The sequence below is a fragment of the Melospiza melodia genome, chromosome 13, assembly GCF_035770615.1.
Source record: "Melospiza melodia melodia isolate bMelMel2 chromosome 13, bMelMel2.pri, whole genome shotgun sequence".
NCBI lineage: Eukaryota > Metazoa > Chordata > Aves > Passeriformes > Passerellidae > Melospiza > Melospiza melodia.
Window position 1 is genome coordinate 4337012 of NC_086206.1, and position 20746 is coordinate 4357757.

Genomic DNA, 20746 nt, shown 5'->3' on the forward strand with positions numbered 1-20746 from the left:
GTCAATGATAGGGCTGGGGATCTGGAAAACTGTCTAGAATTCAGAAAGCCTTTATCTGAATGCTTTAACTCTGAGGCATATTTTTGTTTCTACTTCTTTCCTTAATATCCCAGTGCAAATTTAAGCCATCAGAATCATACTGACAGCAGGGGGCACTGAAAGAAGAGCTGTGGAGAGAAGGGAGCTTTGCCCAAGTTTTCATTTTGGTAACATCGTGCCCTTGCCAGAGCAAACACTCAGCAGCCCTCTGGGAGCACTGCCTCTACATGCTTGCATTCTGCTCAAGCTGTCAGACTTGGGTTTGTTTCCTTCCATTTGGCACTTGCATGTAGCTTTTGGTGTTTTCTTTGTATTATTACCTGTGGTGCTCTCAAAAGATCCTCCTAGCACTCTCCTATTGTAATTTCAGAGGATTTGTTCATCACAGGGAGTTTTTCCTGGCTGCAAGTGCAGGTAGTTGGGGAAGTTTGTTCTGGATGAAGCAGAGAGGGAAGATGTTGAATGTTTGGGGCTGTTTATTTTTAATGGCTAAAAGGGAGAAAGGACAGTTTTTAACCTCCCTGGGGTGGCTGGTCACTCCAGGGTGTGTGTTAGGGTTAGTTGGAGACCAGGGAAAGGCTCTGCTTCCCCCAGAGGTGCTGGCACTGCCCAGGCTCACAGGGATGGGCACAGCCCTGAGGCTGCCAGAGCTCCAAGGGACTTTGGACACCAGGGATGCCCAGGGGGATTGCTGGGGGGTCTGGGCAGGGTCAGGGGCTGGACTGGATGATCCTTTTGTGTCCCTTCCAACTCAGCCTATTCTGTGATTCTGTGAAGAATATCACAGAAGAAAGTGGCTTCATGCAAGAGCCTGCCAGATTCAGTTGTTCATGACTAAGCCTTCTATCAGCTAAAATAAAAGTTACTTTGCTGATTTTAATTCTTTGACCTCAAAGCATAATACACAGTATTCTATAACGAAAAGATTTGTCAATTCATGTATAATCCATATGTATTTATCTTTTATATATGCAGACACCATGCATGTGCAGTATAGATATTGCATTGAAACTATATTCACATATTTATTGTAATATTGTACAGCTTTAATTGTAGGAAATGCACTATTATTTGTAGGAAATGCACTATTCTCTTCATTGGAAGAATAAGTGTAAGACTTTCTCTGAGGACTGAATCGTTATTTCAGGAAGATATTTTCAGGCTGTCATTTATTTCCGGAAAATATTGGAAAATTTTCAGTAAATCAAGAAAATATTTAGGTGAGCTTGAAAAAAGTGTACCAGAAAAGATGATCAAAGTTTGCTGTATCTGTTTTTCAAACTCTTTTTGGAATTCTCAGTATTCTATCAAGTTGCACAATACTAATATCAACCTAGAACCAAAACTCATTTGTCCAGGTGGGGGCAATGTTGTATTTTAAAAGCAGGAACTGATCCTCTTTTTCCATCAGATAATAGAAGTCTTTCTTTTTCCAACCCAAGTTCTTCAGTGTCTGCTATTAAAACCATCTATCCTATGGTACAAAATATTGTATTTATTACTTCTTGAAAGCACAGCTTGTAAGATCTCAGGATGTTCATGTGTCAGATGTAAATGCTCAACCATTTTATGTGGGTGGGACCAGTATTTTCATTTGGCCTTGTGCACTTTTATGCATTTTGAAGTTCAGTGCTGTAATAATATGCAAAAATTATGGTTAGCTTTAACTTTTCAGTCTGCAGTTTTGAAACAGCTTGTTGGTAGTAATGGCTTTGTTTCTAATAATAATACAAAGTACATTGCTGCTACTTACTGGTTGATTGCAAAATTAACTGGCTATCCATTTCTGGAATAATTCCTTTGGCCTGATTCCTCTGGTTTGATTAATATTTACTGTTTTCATCCAGTGTAGGTATTTTTCATTTTGTTGTACCTATGGACTATATTAATTTTATGCTAATTCAGAAAAATTGAATTTGATTAAAAACAGAGAAATGTATTTGCTAGAATTAACAATAATTTTGCTGTAATTGAATGGCTTCTGTTAGTACTGGTTAATTCAGGCTGTGAGGTTGCTTTCTGTCAGAAATAAGAATAAGCCTATTCACCAAAGCTCAGATCACTAAGTATTAGTAGTGTGTTTGCTGTAACAAATTTTAGCTTTTCTTTAAGTGCTGTATTACAGTCTGCCTTGTAATTTTTGCTGTCTATAATGTATGTGAAATGTCTTTTTAATTGTCAGCTGTGAGTTTTATCTGTCATAGTTTTAGCATAGCATTCCCCAGTATATTCTGAAAAAAAACTGGCTGCTGTTGGACTTGTAATGTACTTTTTGTGGTGGTCTTTAACACAAACACACATGCAGTGTGATAGAAGCACTCTTGATGGATGTTGCTTGTGCTGGATGGAATTCAGTAGCAAAATCCTTTTCCTTGGTGTGGGGAAGTGAATTGGGTAGGTCAAAATGCAGTTTTAGTGGGAGTCTGCCTGGCTTTTAAGTCACTCCAAGTCCCCAGCACAACCTCTGTGTGCTGGCCCTGAAGCAGAGGTGATTCCCCGTGCTTGTGTCAGGTCAGTGTCAGTTCTTCCCTTGTGTCTGTCCAGAGAATCTCATTCCCCACAGCAGGGGCACAGTCTGGTAGAGCCTCAGATGGGGCTTTATTTTAACACTCACACAATTGCTTATTGATTACTTATTTATGAGCCCCTGTTCAGGGCAGGACTATTCCTAATTGCAATTGCCTACAATCCACTTCAGGTGCTGCCGTGAGGAGTGGATGTTTCCTTCAAACAGGAAAGAAATGTTCTTACAGGCAAAATAACCTGCTCAGCTGGGCAATAGGCAGCCTCCTTTTTGGAAATACTGGTTGCTATCTTCACTGCTGTGCACTTAGCTTGAGCTTTTGGACGTGCCCATGGAAAGGCTAGCAGCTTCTTCTCAGGGGTTTTTCATTCAGTTGTCAGCTTCTATAGAGTATTCTAAAGCTCTTGTGTGTTGTGTTCCATTGGAGAACTGATAATTTGGAGGTTGCTTGACCAATCAACAAAAAACCCAAGTGAACCTGTGCCATTGGACACTGGCCCAGTTTTCATCATGGAAAACATTGAAAGTGTTTTACTTTCATGGGCACATGTGTGTGGGCATGCCCACACACGTAAGAAAACGTGACAATATTTACAGTAAGATCATGAAGTAACATCTGCCCCTTCACGTGTTCAGCTGCTCTCCAGTGGCTCTTTGTCAGGGCAGCACAGGTCAGAGTGCCCAGACACAGCTGCTGGAAGCCAAGCCTTGTAGTTCTGATTGCCAGCACCCAAGAATCATGGCCTGGTTTGGAAGTATCAAACTTTTACAATTCACTTTCAGTACCTCCCACTTCTCAGCAGACATCTAAAAATGGACTGGTTTAGTCAACTGCAGCCATTCAGTGACTTCCAAATGGAGCTGTGCTGTTCTTACCCTGTCAGGTGAGACACATCCTGGTGAGGAGCCTGTGAGCTTTGCTGCTGTTGTGTTGATTGGGAAGCAGGCAGCTGCTTCCAGGTTTCTCCCTGGGTGCTCCCTCTCTTCCTGCAGCTCTGGTTTCCTTGCTCCCTGTTGGAGCAGTCATTTGCAGCCATAAGTGCCCCAGATACTGCCTTTGCAGTGGGGAGGCTCCTCATGGATGGAAACTAGCCAGAGCTTGGAGTTTGCTGCCACCTCTGCTGATTTTTCAGCAAATTGTCTCTGCTAAAGAGAGTACTGCTGAAGAGAGTGACTTGAGAGGCTTAGTAAATGTATCTGTTAAAAAGGGATAATAATTAGGGCAGTAAAGACAGAAAAAAGAACTCATCCACTCAGCAAAAAGACAAGTCAGATAGGTAACCCTGTCATCAGAACTTCCCCTGAGCCTGCTCCTGCTCTCTGGCACACTGTCAGAGGGATCTGGCTGAGGTTTGCAGCTGCCTTCTGCATCCTGTGGAGCCCTCACTGCTCCTTCCCCCAGCCCAGTATGGTGTTCCCAGTACTTGTGATTTGTGTACATCCCCTCTGTATCAGAAACATCCCTCTGCTTTAGCTGAAACTCTGAGAATGGCACTTGGGGTGAATTTATCTGTGAACAAGCCAGTCTGGAGATTTTTTGGCTCTTTGCTCTGGGCAAACTTAACATTTTTAAGAAGGCATTAATGCAAACTGCATGGGGATAGAAGAGGGCTTATATTTTGTCATGGAAATTGATTGTTTTAGTGCAGAAACTTAAGGATCTCATCTTAGATTTATTCAAGACATAAATGCTGTAAGCAAGGGACTCCTTCTTAGCCTGTGGTGAAAATAGCAATCTTACTAGTGTACATGGGTGTTTACTGAACCAGCTCTTGCATGCAGCTCATTGGTAAATTCAGTGAGATTTAGATTCCATATCCTATGGGAGGAATGGATCTGAAGGTCTGCTTGGCACAAACCATTGTAAGGTTGTGGTTTTGTTGTTGGTTTTCTGTCAGCATCAGGGCTGAAGCAGCAGAGCAGGGGCACAGCTCCCCCCAGCACACTGCTGCTCTGATTCTCTGATTCTGTGTCCCGTGTGACAGTGAGGGGAAACCCTGAGCAGTGCAGGCACCAACACCCACTGAAGCTTTTGTGTTCAGTTGTTTTATTTTATTTTTATTTTTAATCCAGCCAGCTCAGACTTCTGTCTATTCTCGCTACAGCCACTGAAGTCTCTGTAGGTGGAATTGTAGAGATCCAGGCATGCAATCCTCTCTCCTTCAAAATTCAGAGTAGACAGAGATATTTATTTTTATTACACTCTAACTGAGCAAAGCTTAGTTAGTGGTGGATTTTGTCATCTTCTGTGAGAAGAGTTTGAGACAAAACTCCCTTAATCTTTGAGATAGCTTGGGAAAGCCTGTGAAGTGAGACAGTGGTACAAGATGAGCAATGATAGAAAAGTCATGGAGAGGGTAGACAAGATGAAAAGAGTTGAGGAGAAACAGCAAGTGTGGGAGCCCATGGTTACCTGACTTGCAGCTGGGTGGAGAGCAGCCATGCAATGTAAGTACATTTACCTGGCTGGCTGCAGCCTCTCCTTTTGAACAGGAGGCTTAAACAAAAACTTGATTTCCTGTGAATACCCAGAATCAAATCTCCTACACAAAAAGTATTCTCCAACACTTTTTAAAGGTTATTCTTGACTCCAGGAGCGCTGATGACAAAAAGCTGGCTTTAAACCAGTGAGCCAAGCCTGGCTTCAAGACAGAGCCAGTACAAGTTCCTTGTCTGCCATGTCAGATGGAAGTTGGTAACAGCAAGGCTTCTCTCAAAAAACCTCTTCCTGAGCAGGGTAGGAGTATTCACTGTGCTGTCCCAATTCTCTCTTGGGGTTTGTGACCTTATCTTACCTGGTGTTGCTTTTTTAATTGATAACTCTTGGCTAGTTAAGATGCAAATGTATGAAAGAGTGTGTGTCACTTATCTCTCTGTTTTCTTCCTTGTCATATCATTTACATTAATTCATTCTTGTGGTCTCCTATTAAACCACCCTATTTCCACATCAGCTGGCCTGTTTCCAAAACATATCTCATAGAAATGCTGATACCTAGTTCCCTTAAGCTTGAAGTTGCCTTAGAAGTGTTTAACCAAACAAACAGTTGGATTTTGTGAGTGTGTGAATACTTAAGGATTTAATTGGTGCATGAGGTGTAAAGCACAGAGTGCTCTCTGTGAACTCAGAGCAGAGTGTGCTGAGATCACACAGCATAAACCTCCAGCTGGGGGTGACTTGCTTTTATGGCAGTAAGAGGAAGACAAAACTGTGTGTGCCTTTATTCCTGCTGTCCTAAAACTGGCTGGCACCATTTCATTGGTGTGTTGGTTAGTAATGGCTCAAACCCCTAAAACCACAGTCAGTGTTGCTGAGTAAAGTGATGGCTCAAACCCCTAAAACCACAGTATTTTCACACCTGTTTAACCTGAGGAGTGAGGAGGGCACTGTAAGATAGGGCAATACCAGTTTTCTAATTGCTAGTGTTGCAAACCCAGCCAGGGGAAGGGAAGATTTTGTCCTGAGAACAGACTGGGGAGGAGCTGGGCTGCAGGTGGGTGATGCTCAGTGGGACACTGGGTCGGGGTGCATTGTGCAAGGACATCCACCTGGGGCTCACCCCAGTCATCACTCTGCCACATTAACAGCTGCACAAGAGTAATTCTTTTATAACCATGAGGAGATCCAGCTCTGAGTGTACAGATCAAGCAGCTCTGTGGAACAGGAAGGTGACAGCTTTATGTGGGAGTAGATGTAGGCTTCTTCTCGCTCTCTGCCTGCGAGAGCTTGTCTTTGGGTTGGGTTGGTGCTTGGATCATAACAATTCCTACACATGGCTCAGATATCCCAAATAAAGTATTGCTTCCCATTGTGATATTGGCCATAATTTGCTTCATTGCCTGGCAGTTTCAAATTATTTGACAATAAAAGTGTCAGCAAGCCTATAAAAGTAAAACACATGCTTAAAGGAAGATGATGCTTTATTTTTGAAAAATGGTATACAGTGACTTTATGAAGAAAAGAACTATGACTTTTTATAGTCCACAGTGTTCAAATTTAAAGTGTTACACAAAGTGTTCGTGGTGCTTCACAGTCAAAGGTTAAGAAAGCTAAAATCAATATCAAAATGCATAGTATTTTTCTTGGCTTGAAAGCAAGAAATGTAACTATAAATCTGCATTTTGTGGTGCCAATATTCTGTGAAAGCAACACAGCCATGTCTTACTCATGTGTTTTGTTTCAGAGGGAAAGGAGGGGAAAGGAGCTTTTGTGCATCACGTTGTGTTTCAGTTCCAGCATTGACTTACAAACCTGTATTCATTTTAAAATTGACAGGACTTGAAATATTTCCTCCAAACTTCCCTGCTGGGTTCCTGTGCGGGGAGCAGAGCCCCAGTTGTGTTGTGCATGGCAGAATGCTGCAGGGACTTGCTGGGAAGGGCTGCTCTGAGGAGGGGCATGTCCAGCCAAGCCTGTCTGCACTGCTGTGGCATGTCACACACGTCTCCTTCTTTTTGACTGTGATACTGGTTTATGTGCAAAATGATTTAAACTTGTGGGTTTGTGTTTTTCCCTGTGAAAGTAATTAAATGCTGTTAGTTATTTTTGAAGGTGGTTTATAAAGCAGGCAGAAGGAACCTTGTATTCCAGTGCTGTTGGCTAATGTTGGATTACTGGTTCATTCTGTCAGTAGAACAACTGGCATGTTATCTGATTTTTCTTATATTTTACATTGTTCAGTTTTAGTTAGTAATGTTTACAGTATTTTGCAATATGCTTTGTAGCAAGGATTGTGTACACACACAGAACTGAAGCCTCCACTGGGAGAGCTATGTCCATAATTCCAAGAAGTTTAGACTGTTTTTGCTATGCATCTTTTACTTATGGTATGGCTTCCTGATTATTCTAGAAAATAAATTGAAACAGTAGCATAGGGTTTCTATGGGGTGCTCAGGTCTTCTGGCTGTTAAATCTGCTTTATACATTATCATTTTCACCCTGAAATAAAGGTGTTTGTTGCTTTTGCTCACAACAAAATGATGCAAAGCAGGATCAGCTTTCTCTCAGAAGGCTTTGAAAGAGATTGAGCTGGCCTCCTGAGCTCCAAGCTGAATCAGTGAACAGTTTGACATAAAACCCAATGTCTCACTTTGGTCAGCAACACTCCTCTGATCAGCATCCCTTTCCAATGCCTCAGAAACCTGACAGCCTCAGCCTTATCATCTCATTGAAATCAGCAATTCACAATTGTGTTCTTGCTGCCGAAGGAGTGGTGAAAGGGTATTTTTAGAATGAAGTTTTCCATAATTCAGCAGAAAACTGAACTCACAGTTAAGTTTTGTCATACAAAATGGAAAGTATATGCAATGTGTATGTAATGATGACATACACAGGCTGCTACATGTGCAGCACTTAATTCATCTAAAAGGGAGATGTGATAGGGTTTGGTGAATGTTTATGGTATTATTGCATATGTTGTTCTGTTTTTAAACAGCTCTTAAGAGGTAAGCTATAGATCAAGATGCCTGTAGGCCTGTTTTCATTTCTGCATTTAATTTGTTTATATTGCTGCTGCATTTGATAACATTCCAAATAACATTAAGTAGTTGTTTCTGTATGTGACCCTTTTAAGACCACACTACCAGACAGGTAATTTTGTACATGCAGTTGAGAACAAACTAGAATGCACTAGTAGTATCTTTTTCAATTTACCATCTAATTTCAGTGTAAAATAAATGTGCTTTTTATAAGGAACCTTCCTTTACAAATTTTTTTTCTGGTTAGTCAACAGGAAAAGATAGTAGCTGTCAAGCATTTTATTTGATTTGATATAAATGTGCTTCACCATTTATTTTGCCTGGCAAGCAAATACATGAAACTGGGATCTTCTCAGGCTCCCATTATTTTCTCAGTATAACTACAATATTTTGGCTATTTCCATGTCTTGGGCAACATTTTAGCTAATGGATGTGTTCCCAACTGAAGTTAAATGGAAGAGAATTCCTGATAAGAGCCAAAATATCTCCCAGATGTCCCATTTGGTTTGGATGCTTTCTCACTGAAGCATACAGGCTGGATGGTCTGTGGTGGAATTTGAAAGATCATCTTCCCTCATGTCTCCTCTTGTCTGGAAGCCAAGAGACCTGAACAAATGGTGCTTCCAAGCTTGTGAGCCTTGTTTTGGTGTACCAGCAGCTTTGTGATATTTTTTTTCCATTCAGTTCTCCTGTAATTCAAAAATTATTTAACAGCCACTGAGTGATGAATGGGTTTGAGAAAATGCTGATAATTGTAAGGTTAAAGACATAGGTAAAATTCTGCCTCTGGTAAGTTCAGAATAACTACTTTGCAGGGTAAAATATACAATAAAATACACAAAGCATAGCAATTTCCAGTAGACATGTTCAGGGAGTTCTCAAGTTGTCACAGCTTTAGTGTCACACTGCTGAATTGGCATTTGCACTTGTAAGTGCAACAGTTAGGCCACAGAACTGCTGCAGAGCCCACAGAGCATCTTGAAACTTGATTTGGGACTTTGAAAGGCTCAGTCTGGGATGGGTTCAAAGGTTCAGACTGATCTGTTTCTTGTTGGTACATTACAGCATGTAGCAGCTTCTTCCATGATTCCCAGTTGCTGCTGACACTACTTTTCTGTGTCTGTAGATTTTTTATGCGCATCTTTAGTAATTTTTAGAAGTGAGTCTAACCATAAAATCAAAACTTAGGCAGTGTTGATGGGGTTTCTGATTTTGAGGTTTGGCCAGGCTGGTTTACCAGGCTGTTCTGGTGGCCAATTGTGGTTTTTTCACCCTGACACTTGCTGCCTGTTTTGTATCTTTTTTCAACTAGCAAATTTCTGATTTAACTTTCCATATTCCATATTTAGGCGAATGACTGTGGTGTGTGCACCAGCCTGGTAACACAGATGACTTTGCTCTCTCTCTGAGCTCTCTCCTGAGGAGCTGCTGCTGCAGCTTTAAGGCTCGTGCAGCTGCAGCCACTGGGGCAGTTCCTGATGTTCCAGTCCTGCAAGTCTCTGCAGCTGAGCCTTGCCCAGTCTGGGGAGGCTGGCAAAGACTCCAGGCAGGGCAGAGATTTGTTCATGGAGGAAATTGTAGCATGGATTTTAAAAGTTCTTGGAGTAAATCTTCATGTGGCTGTGTGTGCAATGAAGCAAGAAGAGCCCTAGCCCTGCTGAAATATTCTTCAGTTTTCTCACGATTGCCTTTGTTTACTCACTGTGTGTTGTTTTCGGTGCAGTTGTGTTGGAAATGGTGATCAGCTACAGCAGAGTGTGATAGCAATTTCTGTGGTAGTTTATATTTATCCTTACCTAGTCACACATGCTGCTTGGGGACAGAGCCACGCTGCAGAGTTTTCCTCATTGCTGCTGTAATTAGGACTCAGTGGCAGAGAGGGTGCCCCAGAGGAGTGCCCTGCCTTCTGCTTGTGCTGCTGACTGACCCTGCTGTGAAACAGCAGCAAGAGGAGGAAAACTCCAAGGTTTTCAAGCACAGTGAAGGAAAATCATTTTTCTTATGGTGATTTCCTTGGGGTGGTTGGAAGAAGACTTGAATTCACAGATTTCAACTCTGACTCATTACCACAGAAATCAGGAGGTCACACTAATACTGTATCAAGATCAAAATCTTGTGTGTAAAATGTGCCTTCCTGCAATCAATACATGATGAACCAAGGGGGTTATTTGCTCAAGTGTTGTCTGGTCCAAATGGTTATTAGGTTATTTACTGATTTCTGATCCTTTTGAAGGCACTGCAATGCCTTATCCAGCAGGCTTGAGAAGCATGGTACTGCAAATGTCTCACATAGTCCTCACAAGGGTGCAGAGTCCCACTTGCTGTTCTTGTAGCTTGATTTCTGGCAGCTGAGCAATCAGTGGTGAGTCATTTAGTCATGTATAGAATAAATACACTTCTCAAGGGGTAAGCCAGGTTCTTTGGCCCCATAAAAAAAGCACTGCATAATTTCTTTCTTCTGCCTCTGATACAGAGAGCTGTACTGTGTGTACTTTTATGGTTGGCTCTTTCCATAATCCTTGTTCCATTAACATTTCTCTGTTAAGTGGAATTCTGTATTGGAAGCTGGATGCTGTATGTGGTGCTAGCATTTTTCAGGAAAGAAAAAAGGATATGTTTTTTCTTCTGAGAAGAATTCCTAGAAACTGGAACTGAGGAGCTTAAAGTGGATTTTTCATGTACTTTTAATCTCCCTTTCTGTGTTCTCTGAGCATTCCCATCCTGACCAGCACAGCCCATGAGGGTGTCCCTTTAAGCCATATGGAATGCAGACACTCTTCTGCCAGGGGATTCCAAGGGACTGTCATCCTGCTTTACTTAGAACAGGGTTCAAGCAGTGATTTGGTGATCAGCTGCAGCAGAGTGTGATAGCAATTATTTGATGATCTACCAAAATGTTATTGAGCGCAGAGCAAGACAAATGTTCTACCACCATGTTCTACTATTTCTTTGGAACTAAATTTTCATTTCTTTCCCCTGTGTTTCCTTTTCAGCTTGTTTGATATGGGAGGAGAATATTACTGCTACAGCTCTGACATCACCTGCACCTTCCCTGCCAATGGCAAGTTCACAGCTGACCAGAGGGCTATCTATGAGGCAGTGCTGAAGGCCTCAAGGGCTGTCATGGCAGCAATCAAGCCAGGTAAAACATCTGCCAGCAGGAGTTCTGAGCTTTGGTAGCAGCATTCAGGCTGTCAGATCAATTATGTTTGCATTTTAGAAAGGGAACAAGATGATAAAATTAATTTCCATGGTTAAGCAGCTTCTAATGTATTCACAACATTTTCCATTCACTTTTAAAGGCATAACATAGAAACAATTATTAATACAATTAAAATGATACTTTAATATTTATTTATTTTTAATTCCTTTCATCTACTTTCTGTTCTTATTGTTGTCTTGCCTGTTTGGAAGAATGATGCAAATGCATTTACACTCTTCATGAAACCAGTAATGATGACAGTTGTTGTTCAGATGTGTCTTGACACACACAGCCATCTTTTCAGGAAGCTTCTGCCAAATGCTGCAGTCAGAGTTCGTGTGAGCACATGTTGTGCTTCAGTTTGTTTCAAGTACCTTCTGCATTTTATGTGTAAGCACAATAGAAATATCCTATTGAAGAAAGGGATGGAGTGTGCATCTTTGGGAAGGATAATTAGCCTTCAAAGCTTTCAAAAGCACTGGCTATTGGGTACTTCACTGTATGCCTTTAAATTGCAGGCAAACTGATCCAACAAATACACATTTTCATTTGAAACAACTGTCTGCCTTAATGAAAACCTTATTTTTCTCCCATTCTGCTCTCAGGCCAGCAAATAAATGTTTTAGAGCTAGCTGCTGCTGTGATTTTGTCACTGGTGAAGGTACTTGAGCATTTCTCAGTATTACTAATGGAACATCTTCAAGAAGAATGTACTCAATGCACAAAGCACACTTATCCTTTAAATGTGCTGTATTAGTCTTCAGTCATCAGTCTCTGAGTGCCTGAGCTTTGTGGATTGCCTGTTGGAGCAGAAGCAATTTTCCTGTTACACAGGCTGGCAGCAGCTCTGTTGATTTGAGCACTTTGCAAGGGAGTGATGTCTTAGGTTTTAGCTTTCATATTTTCCAGATTGTGCATTAGTGTAGAACTCTGAGCTTCATAGAGAGTGTTAGCAGGTTCTCCTCACAGTTCAGTCAGACAAAACAATCCTTTCCAGCCTGAGAGCTGAGGACACCATTGCAGCTTCAGGCCTGAAATTGTAAACAACACGGAATTGAGGAGAGCAAACTGGGAGGATGGGACTGCATAACCTGGAGCTGTAATTGGACAGTTAACCCCAATATGGAAATGGGCCAAAACTTATAAAAGTGTGAAACTCTGTGATCCATTGTCCATCCTGGTTGTAGCCTTGGCCAGGCTCTTGTTCTGCCCAAGGTGTATCCTTTGAAAGCCTTTTGAATAAATCCCTATTTATTCCTTTAACTCTGTCTAGCCTGTATTCTAGGTAGCCTCTCAAGGCATCAGGACAAATAACACTTGATATTTATCTGCAAAATGAGACTAGATATTTTGCTGTTTTAATAACAATATGCATTCTTCATCACCTGCTGTTCCTCCCCTCAAGACTCCTCCCATTCCTCTTCACAGTTCATGTTGCATTTCAGTGTCACCTTTAATTTCAGGTAACATTTTTAGCAGTATTTTATGCTAATAAGTTGCAGACTGTCTTCAGAATTTGAGAGCTACTAAGATGTTGGGCTCAGGGTGGTGTAGAGAATTTTTCAGTTTGCTGAACACTTTATTTACAGTGTCAGAAAGTAAGGACACACTAAATTGAATATTTCTGAGAAGTAGTTGCAAGGGTCTTTTACTAGCTTTGGGAGCTTGAGATCCACACACAGACAAATCATTCTTAATCTCTGGCAGAAAAAGGGACTGAACTTTCAGTTCTTACTGTTGTCCTGCCTGTTTGGAAGAACAGTGCAAATGCATTTACACTCTTCAGGAGACCAGTAATGATGAATTTTGTATCTACAGAAAATGGGCTGTGGACTGGTTCATTGATTTCATTCCTTTTGTACTTCAGAGTGCAGTAAAATGCAACCTGGACTCTTGAATTACAGATCCTGTCAAGAGTCTGGTAACAAAAAAATTTTCACCATCTGAGAAGTCTGTTCTTTAGGTCCCTTTTAAGATCTCCTGGAAGACCAGGATTCAGAAAAAGGAGAAATGGAAATGCTGACCTTTACAGCATGGTTAGTGTCACACACTTGTCAGAGAAAGCCCAGAGCCCCTCAGGGGGCTGATGCCATTGTCACTGCTGTCCAGAGGGACACTCTGCAGGGAGGGAGGTGCAGCTCCTCAAAAAAGCCTCATTTGGGAGCTCCTGGACTAAAGCCCTGGGATCTGCCCCTGGGGGAGCCAGGTACTGCCACTCAAGGGAGCAAGAAATGATGGTGCCAATTCACAAGAGCCTCTTCTCCCTGTAATACTTTGTGTCTCCAGAAGAAGAAGAAGCAAAAGAACTTGCAGGGTTGGAGGCACTAAATTTAAAATCCAGAGCCACCATGTTTCAGTGAGATTTTCTGGATTATGGAGCCTTTGTTGATTTTGCTGTTATTTTTGCTAGTCTTCATTTCCCAGGGTTCCTAAGGTCAAAGTGGCTGGTCAGGTGGCAGGAGCCATTCCTGGAGCAGCCTGGGTGAGGGTGGGCACAGCACAGTGTAGGAAATGCTGTTTATCTCCTTAATTGTGCCTTGTGGCAGGGCTCACAGGGCACATCTGGTAGTTGTCATCAGGATGTTGATGATTCCTGGGGTCTTTCTGACTGCAGGATAGGGATGAGTACTTTAGGGAGAGTCACTGACCAAATACTGGCTTACATAACTGTGTTTATGGAAGGACACAGCTTGCTAGCAACCTTAAGCTTTCTGTATAGGTCTGTTCAATTCAGAGATTTGCATTTCTTTTTACAGTTTGGCTCTCATGTGAACCTAATTAACTTTTGAATGCAGGTATTTTCTGAGAGATAATAGACCTCCTAATAAAATTCTGTGTATATTTCTATATACACAGAATTTATATATTTATAACTGTATATATATACAGTTGTTATAATTTTTAAAATACTCCAAAACATTGTATTTCATTATAGAGAAGCATTCATCTGCCACATTCTGTGCATGGTCCCAATATACAAACAGCTCTAATCATATATATGGGTCTCCTTTCCTTACAACTCCAAGAACAGAATTCCTTCTGCAAGGCAAATAATACATTCTGAAAGTTAAGATACACTCTCTGTAGGATTACAGCCCAAGTTCAGTGCAGTTGTCACAGTTTCTGCCACAAACAAAATCTGTTTAAAAAAAAGGGGGGAGGAAGACTCAGTCTTGCATAATCAGCAGTTTTGAAACCACTGAACATGGAGCACTGATGAAGACAGAGATGCTTGTCACTGAAGAGAAAGTCAGAAAAGTGTGCTTGTGTGGCAGTGGGCTAATTGTCTTTCCTCCAAAGTCAGGCCTATGATCCAAGATGTGAGAGAGGAATGTTGCATTTCTGCTTAGGGGATATTCTTAATTGTGTCAAGTCCATCTGCATTAAATTTCCTCTTCCACAGAACTAAAATTCCGGGGCAGATGTGCAGAATATTGACACTTTCATTTCCTTCAGTGACTGAGGCATCATCTGTTTCTTTGTCAGAACAGAGACTTGAGAAACAATTTTTATGTATATGTACATATATATGCTTTACAGATATATGTTACATGGACAGAATAGTTTTAAAAGAGTGAAATTGTAAAGCCACGTGTCCCAATTTGTCTCACTTCTATTTTCTTTTTTAATCTCATTGGATTTGCCAAAGGTTGAGGCACATTAAATGCAGTCCTGGAGCACATCTCCCAGTTTACTTTCATCTGAAATGAATTCAATTCATGCACTTCAACATTGCACTGTGTACACAAAAACACAGTAAGTGGGGACAACCAAGAGATTTCACCTCCAAGGATGACTGGAATTAAATGTTCCTGTAGATACATTCATTGTTTCTCACTCTGCTGTCTTCACACAATGCATATAACAGTCAGAGCTGAGCTAATGAGCAGCTATTCAGTAATTTAGTTTAACCTTTTGTTCTGTGCATGGCCTGGAGCTGTTTATTGCCTCCTGTGCAAAACCTGCTCTGAATCCAAAATTATCAATGTGTCCTCACCAGTTTTTTCTCAGAGTGCTCATCATAACAGTGCACAGGTGCTGGGCAGGCATGGAGGTTTGCTTGCCCTGCATCTTAAAGATGTGCAAGTGTGCAGCAGTCCCCCTTCTGCAGGCAGGAGCCAGCAGGCTAGAGAAGTTAGTGTAAAAGCTCTTGACTCATTTGGGATTCCAACATGGAAATTCTTCAGACTCAAGATCTTTTTTAAGAGAGTTGAACATTGCTCTTGCTCAAACCACAGCTGTTTTGACCTCTGTTACAGCTGCTGAGAGCCCAGCCTTTCTGCAAATCACACTCCAGATTGTCAAGCCAAACTCTGGTAAAATGAAAGAAAATGATTAATGAAAAAAATGTAAAATAAATTTTAAAAACCCCCCGTGTTTGAAGCAAGTTGCTGAGCATCCTGCTGGGAACCTGAGTCTGGTGCAAGAAAGGTTGCTGATTACCAGAGGCAACTTTTAGGTGCATTTGCCATGTTTGCCTTCTTGTGAAGTCTCTTGGGTTTTTTCTTGCTTGTTTTCAGCTTTTGTAACAGATGGAGGAGGAATTATATAATGAAGAGAAATCTTCAGTGGTTTATCAGGAGCTGTGCTTGCCTTGGTGGTGGGAGTCTTCTGGAAACTGGGTAGCCCTAGAAGTAAATTTACCTGGAGCTTCCTGTGGATTTGCATCTTGTGCTTGGTGGGAAGCTCTGCTTGGACTGGTGGAAGCTTTTCCACTGGTGCTGCTGTGTCTCTCCTCCATGGCTGTAGTAACACATGAATGGATGTTGCACTTTTGCTTGCATGAGTTCTTCTGTCCTTTAGCCAGCTGCCTTCATTGCAAAACAGAGCCCTGGGCCTCTTCTTCTGGCAAGTGTCACTGAAATTCTTTTTAGAATTGGAAATTTTTTTAATATTTTACTGCAGGACTGGAGTAGGCAGCATCATCAGAAAGGTAATTTGAAATTCTGTGTAGAGGAGTAGATGTTCATGGAAGTGAAGGACTGAACCCTAACATGTCAGCACCAAGGGGCCAAGCAAAGCTCACACAGACACAGTCAGGGGATATTGCTCAACTCTGCAGTCCTTGATGCTATAACCATAAAATTACTGCTTTTAGTGGAGCTCTCCCCCACCCCCATAATTGCCCAGGCTTAAAAAAGCAAACTCTGGTGGAAAAATAGTATTGTGCAGCACAGCCTCAGTAGGATGAGGCTGCTGGGGGCAGTGGGGAAGGGCAGGGGTGAGGTCTCAGCTCTGGTGTCTGGAGCACCTCCTGTGGACGCCTCTGATGGCAGCAGCTCCAAGCCTGAGCTGCAGGGCTAGATCAGACTCTTTTCTGAGCAAGTTGGGCATGTTGTTAATAGTGGAGAGCTCTGAAGGGTTAGAAAGGGCACATGTGCATGGCTCCCAAATCTGTCTCACTCCATTCTTTATCCTAGTTGCATAAGTTAGATCCAATGTCTGTGTGTTTGCTTTGTTATCCATCATTAGTCACTGGTTTCACCTGGGAGACCACTACTGTTTGCTCTCTGAAATTAATATCAATCTATTGGGAAAAAAAAGTGTGAAATAATTTGTTTTGCTGTAAGTCCCTCTCTAAAGAAAACAATTTGTTGAAGAAACATGATCTAACTTTGAAGTTAACCCTACACTGAGCCAGGGCTTGGTACCCTGCTGGTATCCCTCCTAACCTGAATCACTCCATGCTGTGTTGTGACTCCATGCCCATGGAAATGCCAGTGGGGGAGGAAAGGAGATGCTGCTGAGGAGCAGTGCCAGGCTGTGCCCAGGCAGGGGGTGCTGCCAGCCCGCAGGCAGGGCACTGCTGGATGTTCCTGTGAGCTGTGGCCACTCCAGCCCTGGCACACCCTGCTCTTGCCCCAGTGTGTTACTGTCAGGGACACACAGGGTCAGTGGTGTTGGGGAGGTCTCTGTGGAGTGGCTTCTCTTTTATTCTTCAGCACATGGTGTATTGATAGCATGGGCAGCCTCTCAAGTGATTTCTGCTATTTGTTGGTCGGGTTATTATCTTAAGCATTTAAAGAATATTAATAATACAAATATTAATACAATATTTATATTATTATAAATTTAATTCCTACTTCATGAAGACATATAGTTGCTACATATAGAAAGTTTCTCTGTACAGTTTCTGTTTATAGAAACATTGAAGTTTCTGAAATATAATAAGTTGCTACTGTGTTGAGAAGAACTAAAAAGGAAGTATGCCTATCTCAGCTTTGCAATTAGAACTATTTTGCATTAATGCACTAGAGCATAAACAGAGTCTTTAAGATTAATGAGCTAAATATTGGAGCAATCACATACTTTCCATCTTCATCCTTTTGCAATTGCATCCTGGGACCTCCAAGCATTACTCTCTGTCTTTTCTGTAGACGAATGGAAAATCACAGGAGAAGGGGAAGGAAAGGAGCTGGTTGTGCTTAGCATGCCTGGTATACTGCAAAATCTACGTTGAAAAAAAATCTTTTTTTTAATCTTTAAAGTTAAATACATTAATATTTGGGGTGCAAGGAAGAAGGAATTTAAATACCTCACTCTGTAAGGTCCGTTGTCCTAAATTCCAGTTTCCATAAAGATCTCCTTGTCTAGCAAACTGCTCCCAAGGAACAGTTGAGTAAGGCCAGGTTGGCAGCCACTCAAGTCCCTATCTCTACATTTTTATGATTTGAAAAGCTTGTGTATACAGAGTCCCCATTGAATCAAAATTGCATTCAGACATTAGCTATGCAGCTGGGAATATCTGCTGATTGATGTTTGTTTGTTTCAATAAACGAAAAATAAAAATTAGTTCCAAATATGCACAGAAGTTGTTGTTCATCACATCAGTTTATGTGCAGTGTGAATTCCTCCTTGGGATACTGACATTACCACAGGGTTTCCCTATAGGATTTCTATCTCTGCATTTTTCAAGTTGGAGCTCATCTTATATGCATATCCCCAAGTTCTGCATTTTACTATCAAGACAGTGAGTGTTCCCTTGCCTCTGGCTTTCAGGCTTTGCTTTTCCAATAAATGCATTTGAGGAAGGTCTTGAAGAAAATCTGTGCCCCAGGACTGACATCTCTGATAACACAAGATGGAGGTTTCTCCATGTCAGGGCTGGAAGGTTCCTTGTGTATGGCTCTCCCAAAAATCCAGTTTCACTTAAAGACATGGGTTCTTTAAGCTCCTAAATCCTGTCTTCCAGGGTCAAAGAGCAGACTTTGCAGATTTCATTGATTCCAGGATTGCCATATAATCTTTGACCAAGAAAGTGCAGTCAAGTACACTTCAAGTACAGTCAAAAACATTTCAGGCAAAGAAGTAGACCTACATATCAAATAAAAGATCCTTTTATTAATCATGTGAATACTAGCTGATCCTCAGAGCCCACAAGAAATGGGTGCCCTTTTGCTGGAGATGTTAAATAAGTGCAGAGAGATAAGTAGTTCCCAAAAGACTCAGGTGTTGTGAGATGGAGAGGCCAAGGGGAGCAGGCTGGAGCAGCCAGTGAGCACAGGCCAGCAGAGTCTGGCTCAGAGAACTTCAGAAATTCTCTGTAGCTGCTGGTCCCTCCTCTGTCTTTGCTCCAAGTCAAGTCTTGCATTTTGCAGTTGAGAAAGAGTGTTTGAAGGGGTTTCTGTAATGTTTGGAGCTACCCTTCCACTCTGTCATTTCCAAATGAACAATTTGAGAAACGGAATGATTCAGGAGGGCCTTCTGTAGGTCTGGGGCTGAGCACTTCCTTTGAAGAGCAGGAGGAATCCTTGGGAGCTCTCTAGGGTGGAACATCACAGGTCACCATGAGCCACCTCCAGAGGCAGCCTGGGAGGCAGGCAGGCTGTTCCTGTGTGTGACCCCTGTGTCCTGCTGCAGTTTCAGTGCCAGCCACTCCTGCTGTCCCTTTGTGCGTGTGTGCAGAACCAAGTTAATCCCATGTGGTCTTTGTCCTGTGGGCAGCTGTAACTGCATCAGTTGAGCTGCTCTGTGAAACTCTGACCACTTTTTGTGCATTTCTCCTGATTTCTTCAGGGGTTTTTTATTGTTGTAACTTCCTAAGTGCTTTGCAATGGAGGGGTTGTCTTAGCTAGTTTTCCCATGTACAGCCTTCCAAGGAATGTTGTGAATTAGAAGGACAAAACAAAGAGGCCACTTCATTTTCCAGTGTTTTGCCTCCTCCCTGTTTGCCTGATGCTAAAGGACTGAAGCAGTAAAGCTGATGGGGGTAGAGGGGCAAGCCCAGGGACTTCACAGGGTGAGTGGTCTGTATTTCAGTACAGCAAGATGTAGATTTTGGATGGTATGTCCTCCTTTGGTACCTAAATACTGAGTGAGTCAGTCAGACTGTCAAGAATTAAGTTTAGAACCACTACCAGTTTAAATAACCTACTTATACAACAAAAAATGCTGTGATTTGAATTCAAAGCAGCAGTATGAGTCCCTGTTCTATTTTCTAGTAAAATGCCTCTAACAAAGAAAGAAGAGTGGAGAATCCAGCTCAGGTAGAATAGTACCAAGAGCAAAGATTAAAATAACTCAATTAAAGAACTGTTTAATAAAAACAATTTAACGAAAACTAATAGCTAGGGTATATATTTGGCATAGCAGATCATATTACCAGCAGGTGTTTCTGTTATTAAGCTGAGCAGAGTTGTACTTGGCAACATACAAATTCAAAATTTGCAGCTTCACAGATTACTGCTTCTTTTTGTCCACAACAAATATATTCCTTCTTTACAATTCAGATTGATTTTTGGTTTCTAATACTGCTTAAGAGTAATTGTCACTGTGTCCAACTAGGATTGAAATCCATTATACCTAAAGAAAATAACTGTAACTGTTACTAATATTTATCCTCCTAGGTAAAAAGTTCTTATTCACATGCAATGGGGTGTTTTTGCATTGTAGTATTTTTTATTATGTGTAGTCCAGAGTTGTGTTAGTGGAACACCATGGTGATGCTTCTCTGCTGTATAAAAGCAGTAGCTGATTTTGGTGAATTTTTCAAAAGAAACTGGTCTGCAAACTGGAATTTTTGACAATAGCACAACAGGGAAGGGTATGAGAGCACAATCTCTTTTACAGTTTGTATAATTTCAAGATGCCCATATGAATTATTCCCATTCAGATTGTCATATTTTAGTCAAAGCACTGCTGATCATTATTAATCTGCTGTAATATCTGCAGCAAAACAATTCTCCTCAGGAATAAAAAATTAATGACAGAACTTGAAGACTTTATTCCAGTTCCTCTGAAGAGCAAATGCTTTTAGGACATGTTGTAACCAATATTTGATGTTCACAAATCTTGCTGAATGGCACCACAGTATTATTTTTCCCTCCTTGCAGTTCAGAATGTGTTACTGTGTTGAAAGACAGATTGGAAAGTGAATCTTGTCAATATATGTTTTTAAAAGCTATTTGTAATCTGCTCTCTCTTCTCTATTAAATAGAGTGGACTGTATTTTTTTTTTTTTTTGCTGGCATTAATGTTCATTAATTGATAAACAAACAAAAAATTCA

General features: G+C 41.4%; 1 protein-coding gene across 1 annotated transcript in view; it reads left to right on the forward strand.

The window, feature by feature from the left end:
* The window catches only part of PEPD (peptidase D), a 151720-nt gene that overhangs the window by 98744 nt on the left and 32230 nt on the right, over window positions 1-20746 (forward strand). The window contains exon 12 of the mRNA XM_063167645.1: window positions 11032-11180. Within this exon, the coding sequence (XP_063023715.1) occupies window positions 11032-11180 (149 nt within the window). The remainder of the gene's footprint in view (window positions 1-11031; window positions 11181-20746) is intronic.